The following is a 12,918-nucleotide window of genomic DNA, read 5'->3' on the forward strand; positions in this document are numbered from 1 at the left end:
TAAGGTAGAATGAGTACAGTATACTAAGGATATTATAAATTATATTTTCAACAATTCTACAAGGTAGATATCATCATTATACATCATATATATGAGATTGGTGATGATTCTATTAACATTCATATAATAGTACAATAAATGTTGAAAATTTAATATTTAGACATGTTGTAATTTATTTAATATACCGATTCAACATGATTAATTCATAATATCATCTATTCATACATATATCTACAATATATTAAAATTTACATTCCAACCCAACTTTGAAATTTTAGACCTACTAGGGTAAATACCTTAATATTTTAGGCAATGCCTTATAACTTTTTGGCCTCCAACTATGTTTTAATTTTTTCACCGAATTTAGTCAACTCGTATATTGATCTATTGATTATGTGTAGATGGTATTTCAGATATTCCTAGTTATTGAGATATGCGAAGAAAACCTAACTTTTTTTTCATCGAGTACCTATTATCTCTAGAACCACTTTGAGTTTTTATTAGCATATAACAGTTTGTCGATGAAATTGTACCCTGATTAACATATATAAGATCCAAGTTTTAAATATTGGCCATTAATAAAATGGTAATGGGTTTTCGCCATACCCAAACCCAACCCCAAAACCCTCTGAGTTGAAATTTCTATTTCACTCTTGATTGCTTGATTAACTACATTGTCAAGAATGGTAAAGGACTTGTCAATAATGTTTTGTCCCAGTTTTTCTTCCTTATTTACCATCGAGTGAAGGGCATAAACGATAATTGAAGAAGTTGATTCAGATATTGTTTCTTCTGAAATAGTTTCAATAGCACTTGTCAAGGTATCTAGAAGTTGAGTTTGAATTTGAGATACAATTGTGGAGTCTTGTTGATCTTGAGGTAGCGTTTTTAACATTTGAGTTGCTGAAACAATTGTGTTAATTGTTTGAGAGATACTTTGAGATGCATCTCCGTCTTGAATGAAAGATGTCTTGATAATATTTGTTTGATTGGTAACTTGCTTAAATATTTCACTTATTGATGATACAATAATACTTGTAACAGTGACATTTGAATACATTATTCTTGATTCTCCAGTTGCTGAATCTATTAGTTCAATATACAAATTAACTATTTCATGGTTCATTGCTGGTAATTTGAAGGTGCCTTCTGGGGTCAGAGTAATTCCAACTTTAATTCCACTTTCCGCATCAATGTAGCCTTGCTTAATTTGAATGGTGTTGGCTTCATTTTGACAGTTTTGACACGTCAAGGTAAAATCAGTCGTCATTGAGAAACCAGCTGAAGGAATGACTGAACATGGACACTTCTTTGGTTTGGATGCCTTAAAGTAACTAAAAGTGCTTTCAGATAGAGAAATTTCAATCAACTCATTAGAGCCACTTTGCTGTTTAACAAATGAAACCAAAAATTGAACGGAATGATCAATACCTTCTTCCAAACCACTGACATCAATAATAATTCCACTTTGTTCTTTGTTGTTAACAATCTTTGCGTAACTTGAAAAAGGAGAAGCTGCTGCTGTTGAAATAGCATCTGATGCTGAACTAACACTCTCATATAAAATAAATCCATCTATTTTCCATTGAGTTTTAAGAAGCATTGAAGAATCTGAAACATCTCGCTCTGAATGAATTACCTCAATCGAAATCTTATCATTTCCCTTTACTATGGATTTAGAAGCAGGAGAAACATTAATAACTTTTACAATTGGTGGAGAATGAACAATATTCAAAGTTATGGAAGCTGAAACTTGTCTTTCACCTTTTGTAATTGTTAGTGTGAATTTTGGTTTTTCCAAAGAGACAAAGTCTTCCTTTTTCATAATTATCAAAGTTGACTGATCAAGGGAATACTGAGTCAATTTACCACTTGCACTGCTCCCACAATAACCATTAGATTCTGAATTGACACAATTCCATTGCCAAACTTCCTTTTCATCCAAGTTACTTTCAGGGTCGACATAATTAACTTGAATACTGTTACTCAGAGATGATGATTCCTTCAGTGACAGCGATAACAATAGATCAGGCTGAATTGTATTGACGATAATAGAATCACTATTTGCTTGATTATTAGCAGCCACTATTGAAACCTTGAAAATAAACTTCCATTGTCCACTTGGGAACTTGTCAATAATCAAATTGTTTTTGGAATCTTTTCTGAATTTAAGGGATGGTCCACTAACTTGTTCCCAGTCAATATTAACTTGTTGACCTATCAAGTAAGAAGGTACAAAAGCTGTCTTTTTGATAGTAACTAGCTTGCTAATTGACTTGTATGAAACTTCCTTTTCTCCAATGATAGAAACTGCTGGAAGCTCAACTTCTTGAATTTCGAAACTTAGGTACTCAACTGAGCTCACTTGGCTAGTTGCCTTACTTTTCACAATCAATGAAACATTGTAAACGCCTTGTCTTAAAATTCCCCTCTCAACCTTAATAGATGATCCTTTGGAAGAACTTATTGCAGAAAATACAGAGATAGGAATTGAATTTCCTTCAATATTCCAATAATATTCCAATTCCTTCTTGTCACCAGAATAACTATTAGCTCCACTAATATAAATGTCCTCATTGACAAAGTAAACCTTCTTTGTGGATTTAATTTTTGCTACAGGACTTTGTAGAGTATTTGGAATGATAATGTACATTCGTGTATAATCATTGAGTGCTCGTTTTTTAGTTTTCTTTAAGAAAACATTAGTATTTAATCTAAAGCTCAAGTTTGCATCTAGCTTGAAATCATAATCAAATTGAATCTTGAAATTGGAATTTGTCTTGTTTGTCCAGAAACATTTAGGTTCTGTTCCAAAAATTGACACATCGTCTGAATGTATAAGATTTGAACATGAAATTGAATTGGAAGTGTAGGTAGCAGGAGCAAATAGCTTGAAAGTTACACCATCAAAACTTGGAGTTATCTCTGCGTAAACACTGTCGACTAATGTATAGTTAGCATTAGGGACTGTTAAAGGTATCTCATGGGATGTCTTATTTTCACAATAGTTAGGTTTCGTACAGTTACCGGTTCCATTGCAAACATTTGGATCCTCAGATAAAATACCGAAACAAATAGGTAATGAACAATTAGCTCCGTAATATCCTTCTCTACATCCAATACCACTGGTATTGTTAAAGGAAATTGTTTGATTTGTACTAAGGGTGTCATTAGTATTGTCTGTTGTAATGTTATTAATAAGTGATGAATTAATGTTTGAAAGATTATTTCCAGTTACATTGGCATTTTCAATTGTTAGATTATTAGAATGAAAAATTGTAGAGTTCAGGGTTTCTGTGGAATTTGATTCAGTGGAATTATCAACAGTTTCGTTAGAAATTGCTTTAGTATCGTTTGTGGTCGTATTAAGAGTGGAGTTGAGCTTATTTTCAATTGAGGAAGTATTTGAATTCTCAGTTATATTACCGACTGAAGAATTATCAAGAGTTGAATTAAGAGTATTGTTAATGGTTGTGGCATTTGAATGTTCAACAGTTGAATTAGTCCTGTCAGATGTAGTACCATTAAGAGTGGTGTTGAGATCAATTGAGGAAGTATTTGAATTTTCAATTGAGGTATTTGCAAAAATAGTATTATTACTCTCGGTTATATTACCGACTGAAGAAGAAGTATATAGAGTGGAATTAAGAGTTGTGGCATTTGAATTTTCAAGAGTTAAATTAGTACGGTCAGTACCATTAAGAGTGTTGATATTATTTTCAATTGAGGTAGTATTTGAATTCTCAATTGAACTATTTGAAAATGACGTGTTTTCAAAATTGGAAGTATTCATAACTACTGTGGTATTACTGACTGATGTGTTTGTAACATTGGTTGAGTTTGTGTTTAAAGAAGTGGGTTGAGTTGAATTAAAACCATCAATAGTAGTTACATTACTCGAAGTATTTGAAGAAACAATGGAATTGCTGTCCGATACAGTAGTTGAGTTGAACGTTGAGTTAGTTGACTGGGATGAGTTATCACTTGTACTTGTTGTATTGCTGAAGACAGTAAAATTACCTGGCTCTTCATGTGTTGAGCTTGAATTTGTGTTCAAAGAGGAATTATTGAAAGTGGAATTTAGACTGGTATTCGTATTCGAAACACCCAATGTCCCGTTCAATAATGAAATGTTAGTGTTGGTTTGGTTGGAAATAGTATTCTCGAAATTAGTGCTATTTACGGTAATAGAAGTATTACTCTGTGTCAAATTACTATATGATGCGTTTGTAAAATGCTGGGTGGAATTAGAGGTTAGGGAGGTAGTATTAAATATTGTGGAATGATTCATTGATTGTGTTGAATTAAGGGTATTATTAATTGAGGAAACATTAGTTGAATTTCCAAATGTTGAATTAGTTGTACTATTAATTCTGAACGTAGAATTAAATTGGGTGGAATTAAGAATTGAAGTATTACTTGGAACAGAGCAATCTAAAACAGTTAATTCATCATTGAATGGAGATTCACCACTCACAATACTATTAAGGTCGAATGAGGCTAGGAACATGTCATAAATATCACTAGGGGAGTGGAAGAAAAAGAGTTTAAAATCATTATCTGCATCCTGTTGAGCTTCTAAAGAAGCTTCATTGCAGAATTGGGTGTTTGTGGTTTGGAACAAATATACACCAATAACATCATCTGATGCTCTTTTTGTAATTGTTGAACCAATGACTGTTATCGAAGAAGTAGTACTGTTACTTGTAGTGTTGATTAAAGAATTTGTTAGTGAAATATCAACTTCTTGACACGCTGATCCAAGAAATCCAGGTTTACAAGCACATTTGTTAGGTAGTGTACAATTACCGTTTCCACTGCAAACAAGTGGATCTGAGGACTGAATTCCAAAACAAATTAGTAAGGGTGATTCATACACTACTATGGTTGCATTTAAAAACACAGATTGACATTGTGCTCCAATAAAACCAGCTTTGCAAGTACATACATTTGGTTTCGCGCAATAACCATTTCCACTGCAAACAAATGGATCTGAAGATTGAATTCCAAAACAAATTGGAAAGCCGCAAATAAAAAAGTTAATAGAGTCTGTACAATCAATCTCAGAAGATAGATACACAGGTCCAGACTGACATTGTTCTCCAATAAAACCAGCTTTGCAAGAGCATTCATTTGGTTTCGCGCAATAACCATTTCCACTACAAACAAGTGGCTCTGAAGATTGAATTCCAAAACAAGATATTAAGCTGGAAGCATTTCCTCCTTCTGGGTCTTTGTCACAAATCCCGTCCTCACATGTTAGTTGTGATAATTTTCTAATATTGAATTGATTTTCTATAAAGTATATATCTCCATTCGACTGATCTATTGCTAAGGAAGTTGCTCCAATTAAAGAGTTTTCAGATATAATTCCATCCGGGGTTTCTCCTTGGGTACCATTTCCAAGAATTGTAATAATTTGGTTATCACTTCCAATTGATATCTTATTAATCTGATAGTTATTGTTGCATGTGGTAGTCCAGTACAGTTCATCATTAAAGCAATCCCAGGAAACATAACACACAACATTAAATGTGAAGTTTCCGTACTCATTAATTTTCGTAATGTAGAAGGGACTCCGTAATCCAGAGGAATCATACACCTACAACAGTTAAATTGGATGAATGAATAACTTACATTTAAGAAGAGAGTACTTTTACAATAAATAAAATTGATTCGAAAATCTCTTAACATGTTATCATTTGCATAATTTGTTCTACTTCCACTTGTGATGTTATGAATCATGGGTTGATAAATATCAAGAGAATAAGCATTATCTGTGGTATGATCAACTGAAAAATGAGTAAACAATCCCGTAATTGTGGTATGTTGTTTTGAATTTGGGTCCAGTATGGTTATTCCATAAGAATCAATCCAAACCAAACTTCCCTTCCATAGATAAATCCATTGTTCATGCAATGCAAAAACATTCCTTGAACCACTACCCAAATCTAACAGTTCAGACCTACCAGCTTGTAGCCCCTTAAATTCATATCCGTTCTGCAAGAAATAACTGGTTTTATTCTTGCTTTCAAATGCCAGGCTTGATATTGGGTATAGACTAGATGTATAAACTGTTGAAATCCGATATTTTTCTGATGCATCCACAAGACAACATCCAACAATCACCAACAGCACCAACAACAAATACACATGCTTTGTGTACAGAGTGTATTTTTTCCTAGAGTATGAAAGACGCATTTTTTATGACTAGTACAGTGTGTGTTGTTGGCTGAGTGTTGTCCAAATATGAAGATATCAAAAACCTTACTACAGTTATTACAGTGCCCATAATACAGCTGAGGAAGAGCGTGCATATTGCTGCCATAACCACACAACATGGTGGAAATCAATAATAAGCGATGTGTGGCACATGTTCATTGGTTGAAATAAAAGAAGATGCCTTGCTATTCGCAAAGTAGAATGCCAAAGTTTGCATTTTCAATCTTTTTTTAAATGGATGTTACTGTAATGTAAGGAAGCTTCAAAATTTATCAAAACTCTAAATGGATATTGTTCTTAATTTGAAACTGTGCACAATCTGACAAAGCAACTGCTTAGCAACAAATGTTCAACAACTCACTCAACCTTTGAGGGATTATTCCATAATATTGATGGTTGATAGGGAGAGCCATTATTACATCAACCCAAATTGCAAAATGAATAACAAAGGTAGATTGATAAATTGCATTCTTTTTCATTACACTTAGAATATTAAAACCTGTAATTTATTCTGGTGATAATAGACATTTCTTATACTCTAATATCTTTTATTTTCCTCTTTTTGTTGTTTTCCCATGGAGAATAATTGTAAAGTTTCTATCATTAACATGGTAAATCTTCAATATGTAAAATTACCACAAAAGATATTTATTAGGTAGAGAGTGGATAGTTTACATGCTTCTTGTCATGTTTCCGAGTGTAAAAGTAATCAACATCATAAGAAACTTAATAAAAACATCAATTATTCAGATATAGATGATCTCCAAGAGTTACGATACAAGACTTTAAATTATACATTTAATAATTAAATAAACATTATACGTTGTTGTTTTATTATTGTTTAATTTGTAATTGGGCCATGAATCAACTCTGGTAGATGAAATATCGGAACTTGGCAAATTGATAAGATGATGAAAATCTGATAATAAATATGATGTTTATTATCTATTTAAATAGTAGTACTAAAAGACATGATTCAAGTTGGTGAAGTACATGTTGAGTTATGGTCCATGTACTTTTTCAAAATTCACATGTACCTATCCCTATCATAACTTGACCAAAATTGATAAGATAAAGTTCTCCTACCTACTATTGACTATTCCGAACAATGCTACATTGACAGTTTTCCAACTTATCCAGTAGATCCAGCAGTGATCTTTGGATATAAAATTTTATTAAAATAATTAATTTTATTGTTTAAAATCATCAAGAAATTTAATGCCATCATCTTTAGATGAATCTTGGAAAACTTTCAAATCAATAAGACTAGGTTTCATCACCATATCCACATGTACAATATCGGAACATCATTCCAATATCATGGAGATACTCCCATAGGTGTGGAGAACCAAGTTTTATATCTTTAAAAAGTATTTCTCTTTCACAATTGTTTATATATTTGAAACTTTCTACTAAAACAAAATAGATTAATATTGAAAAATAGAAATTCTCATGATAATAACCTTACCAAAATACTCTTTATATAACACATATGTGTTGGAGTGCTTCCTTAACAATCTGCCTATCATTAAAGAAGCTTTTCCCTTGTTTAACATTCGCCTTAGATTAAAGAAAAAAATGGAAGAATAACTAACCGTTTCCTTCATGCCATGTTTTAATAGTTGGACTTTATCTAATAAATTAACTCATCTCTACTATCAAGCAGACAGTAGTTATATAGAAAAAGAAATCAGTAATGCTTTAAAGAACAAGAATTGTAAAGTGTTCCAGGCAATTATATTCGAATAAAATTTATGCGAATAAATTTCATACTAAATAAATTCGCATGGTTTGGCAATGCGAAATTCATTCTTATGGTCATAACTTCCATAAATAAAGAATATGTTGAGAAAAGGTGTTTATCATTCTCCTTTTCCAATGTTTGAGGAAACAACCAATAAGACCAAAACCATCGTCAAAAGTCATATTTTATATGGTGTTAAAGATTTGACTCTTTCTTCCTGATTTCAATTCAGGGAGTGTCCAAAATTTGTACAACACTTTCAAACAATCATGATATCAATCCCTCCTCATATCATGAAGTGAGGAATCATATTTATATGAAGAATAACCGCAGAATAATTTGCAAGATTTCAAAAACCTAAATACACAAAAACACAATAAAACATGATTAGAGAATCAACAATGGATTATTTACATGTAACTAGTCTAGTTTACATCAACAAATATGGTATATGTGATGTGAAATTTAATTAAAAACAGAAAAATCAAAATCTTCATGATTTCAACGAAACAAGACGAAATAATTGATATGGTACATCTACAATAGTACTAATAAAAGTTTATTAATGTTTCAAGAAGATTGACTGTGTACTTTTGGCATGAATCATGATTGGGACCATGAATAACCCGAAGTTGGCAAAAACACAAAATGATGAAAAACTGATAATAAATATATTGTTTATTATGTATTTGAATAGTAGTTATGAAAGACATTTTTCAAGTTGGTGAAGTACATGTTGAGATATGGTCCATGTACATGTTGAAAATATACATGTACCTATCATCATGATAAACAATAGGGAAATGTTCGGAAGTGATTTTACCTGATGGAATCGACCATGCTGAACAATACTAGATTGAAAGTTTTCCAAATTATCATGTGAATCTGGCAGTGATGATGATTTTAGTGAAAATATTAAATTTCACTAAAATATTACTATTATCAGATTTATTTCCGCAAATATTACTATTATAATGATGATAAATAACAATGATGATGGTTGGTAGTTGTTCCGATGATGATATACCAACTTGAATTTTTCCAAATAATAAAATTATTTCCAAATCATGATGAAGGATTAAATTCCAGAAATTACTAGTAATACTATTATTTAAATCATGATGAGATGATGTGGTGAAATTCTTGGAGTTAATAGATGTGAAATCACTCCAAGAATCAACAGAGTCGTGATGTACCTGATGTTGATCCAATATTTTTGAAATATTTTTCCAAGTTCTTGTAGATTCCAAACACCTAAGAATCGGTGTGCCCAAAGATATTTTTTGCATGGAAGAATAATGCGACCGAATATTACCGAATAATTTTTTATACGGGTTTATTTCGTATATAACATAAAGTTTACAGATTTTATGAAGATTATTATGATATATCACAAGATGAAGACGTTACTATTAAACAAATTGTAAATCACGAAATGTTATTTGGAGACAATCCTTCAAACAAACGTCTTAATTAGTGTGTGATTAAGAAAAGTAAACAAAGTGATGCAACCGGACTTGTGCTCACAAAAGAAACAATGGATGATTACTCTCCTTCATCAGACAGGATGGTTAGATTTAATATTATCGGCTTTGAGATAGCCCACACTGAATTTCATAGCACAACATTTGATATTGTATTCGTTAATGGTTGGCATAAACAATATTTTGTTGTTTGTTGAAAGTTTGCTTCCTCAACAACAGAAAGTTACAAGATCAACAAATTCAACAATTTGAAGGGTATTGGAAAACCAAGTCAACCTAAATATCAGCAATACTCTGAGCATTTCCTTAAATTTAATTACAGCCAATCAGTTAACAAATTTCATCCATCGTTTGCATTCGTTGATTGTTTAATTGAATCAGTGACCAGTCAATCTACATTTAGATTATCCTTATCACAAATTGAATGTTTATTTACTTTATGTCAACAAATCTCATTATTGAAAAAGGAAAATTTGGAAGAAATTGTGTAACAATTAGAGGCATTTTCAACAAAGTATTGTCAATATTCTGATTTGTTTTCAGAAATTCTAACAGATACATGGAATGATACCTATAATTCTATTCAGGTATTTAAAAGTTGGGCTTTCTTTCCTTTTCAAAAGATTACTCAACCTTTCTTGTTCGATTCTGAACTTGCTCAGGATTCTCCACATCTTCTCAGATACCTCATTTCATGTAAATATGGTAATTTATTGGCAGGTCAAATCCTTTCTCAAATATATCTGGTAGAAGATGAAGATGGAGATTTATTTAGATTGGCAAAGCAATGTGGTGTCCCAGAGGAGAACTCTCCAAACTCAATTGAGCAATATCCTAATATTTTACTGAGAGGAAATAGAAAAGAGTTGAGCAATGTAAATACAGATCCCAGATTGTGGTATTTTCATCCTACATATAATTGTAATTATTCAAGATTTCCAAAAATACTTATTTGGCTTGGATTGGTATTTACTTTATTTATTTGTTTTAGGATTGAGATTTAAAGAAAATGTTGAAAAAGTTAAACCAATTCTCAAAGAGTATAATATTGGTCTCTATCATCACTTTATTAGACAATTACTTCCAACTACTTTAGAAAGAATTGAATGTTCTAAAAAAGCAATTGCAAATGAAGATATTCAATTAATTAATACGACAACAGAAGAACCAGAAATGCTGTTGTGGAGAAGTCTTGCTCGTTTATTTGAGGAAGAAAAAACAGAGTATAAATCCTCTTCCTGCTAACTTAACTGGATGAAGTTGTTGAGATATTACCAATAATTGGATTTCTTCAATTTATACTGAAAAATTCATTGTATAAAAACAGTATTCCTCCAATAATCAAGAACACCACAATCATATAGGGAAAATAGATAACCATCACAATTTCAAGAACCAACAAGATAAGAGTTACCACAGGAGTTAAGCATATTAAAGTGATAAGCAGCCAATTAGGAAGACATGTTTCATTGACATAATCTGCAGTATGAACTCTAACATAGAACAGGAAGAAATGTGCTGGGAATAAGAACATTAGAAACGGAATTCCAAGATAAGTAATCAAACTCAACCAAGGAAGGTCCATAGTCTTTGCCAACAACTGTTGGAAGGAGTTACTTGTTATTGGGCTACTAGTAGTTGAAGTTTCGTTGGATTCTACTTCTTCATTGTCAAGATTTGTTGGCATTGGTTCACAAGTTTCCTGCGCTGTTGGTGTTTCTGACATTTTTTACTTCAAATAAACTGCAAGCTATTCTAATCTTCTTTTTTATTTCGTAATTAACGTGAGTATTCTTAAAAATCGAAACGTGATTTGTTGTAATTGAACAGTAAAACTGAAAGTTCAGAAGTACTTTGTTAGAAGACAATCTATTCATATGCAATAACTTAAAATTCATTCTTCTTCTTTTTCAATTTGTCAACCTTAATCTTGTCAATTTTCATTTCACGTTGGAAAGCAAGAGATTGTTTGAATCGATGATGTGTGTCCATCATGACCAGACATGTTTCCTTTTCTAAAATATTGAACATGGTATCTGGTAGAGTTTCAATTTGCTTATCATTGAACTTGTCAAGATAATCCTTGACAGAATCAGTTAAAACATGTGACACATTGACAGCCATTTCACCAGTCACTTCCAAGAATTCAGTAAAAATCTCAAATGCAACTTCATACTTTTTAGCTTCCGTTTCGTTATATTCCCTCTCTAGTGGTGATTCCTTCTTCTTTTTTACAGAGCTAGCAGATTCGGCTGAAGTATCACTTGATACATCACTTATATTCGAATCATGTCCAAACATTCTCATTTGCAACTCAATTGATCGTTCACATAACGAACGATAATATTGAATCTTTTCAAGAAGTAAGAAATTCTCCATTGACTTTTCCTTTTCACAATGAGTTTTGAAAATAGCTCTCAAAGTTTCGTCTTCCATCGTATCCATCAACATGATTGCATTTGCACGACGAATCTTTTCCAAATACAATGAATCTCTATTAATTGCAAACGTAAACACAAATACTATAATTGGTAATATCACAACCAATGAAAAACAAATCACAATCAACTGAACCAACGTAATCGCCAACACATTCTCATCCTTATCACCTTCCTTCTCCTGCACATACGAAACCAAATCCTCCAATCCTCCCCTAAACCTTTCCAAGTATCCATTATACACTTGAGAATTCAATCTTTCAATCGCATCTCCTTTCTGTCCTCTCAATATAAACAAATTAATTTGAGTATTTTGAGAATCTAACATGTTGGATGCTTCGATTGTTGTTGCATTGAGCATGATTTGGATTTTTGGATCGTTGAGAGTGAGTTGAATGTTTTTGAGGATTGATTTGACGGATTGGGAGGCATTTCTGTATTGTGCTGAAACTAGACTGAATTGAGTTTCGTCGTAGCTGATTCCTGTAAAGATGTACTTTACAATGATTGAGTTTGAACTTTCGAATATGGATGTTACTTGACCAACACTTATTAGAATTTCAGTTGATTTGGATGAAACTGTTATGAACGCAGCAATGGCAACTCCAGCTAATACTAATAATCCCATCACTGTCACTAACATGCCAAGTAAACATGCCAATTTCATGGCAGTCAACTCAACCACACCACAACAGGTACGAACTTTAAATTTTGAAAAGGACGTTCTGGAATTCCCACTTTCACTTGGATTTACGAAAGCAACTTGTGTTGTTGGTTGTTTTGGTGTTGTTGGCGATGCGATGGTCACAACTTTCTTATTGGAAACTGGTGGAATGTTATTGGATGCTTGTGGTGATTTGGCAGGTGAAGTGGATGTTGAATTGACAACAATATTTGGTGAAATCTTGTCCGCATTATTCATTTTCCACTCTATGTGAACAAATAATGGATATTATTAATTATTCTAAACTGTTCGAAACCTTTAAACCTACGTTAATGATGAAAGGACCAGATCTTGTCTTGTTTTTTT

At 32.1% G+C, this 12,918-nt stretch overlaps 2 protein-coding genes across 2 annotated transcripts; both read right to left on the reverse strand.

The window, feature by feature from the left end:
• Positions 1-538: 538 nt before the first annotated feature.
• NAEGRDRAFT_48552 (uncharacterized protein) lies at positions 539-8,806 on the reverse strand (the record flags this gene model as incomplete). The annotated part of the gene is made up of 4 exons (XM_002677888.1): positions 539-5,452; positions 5,638-5,792; positions 5,970-6,181; positions 8,790-8,806. The coding sequence occupies 4 exons, from the start codon at positions 8,804-8,806 to the stop codon at positions 539-541; spliced, it is 5,298 nt and encodes a 1,765-aa protein (XP_002677934.1).
• Positions 8,807-11,207: 2,401 nt separating this feature from the next.
• Positions 11,208-12,894, reverse strand: NAEGRDRAFT_57830 (RGS-domain-containing protein). The gene has a single exon (XM_002677889.1). The coding sequence runs from the start codon at positions 12,808-12,810 to the stop codon at positions 11,338-11,340; it is 1,473 nt and encodes a 490-aa protein (XP_002677935.1). The 5' UTR covers positions 12,811-12,894; the 3' UTR covers positions 11,208-11,337.
• Positions 12,895-12,918: the final 24 nt, after the last annotated feature.

This window comes from Naegleria gruberi, assembly GCF_000004985.1.
Source record: "Naegleria gruberi genomic scaffold NAEGRscaffold_20, whole genome shotgun sequence".
NCBI classification, from domain to species: Eukaryota; Heterolobosea; class Eutetramitea; order Acrasida; family Naegleriidae; genus Naegleria; species Naegleria gruberi.

Excerpts from the sequence above, each read along its gene's own strand:
- NAEGRDRAFT_57830 (XM_002677889.1), bottom strand. The coding sequence starts at position 12,810 with ATGAATAATGCGGACAAGATTTCACCAAATATTGTTGTCAATTCAACA.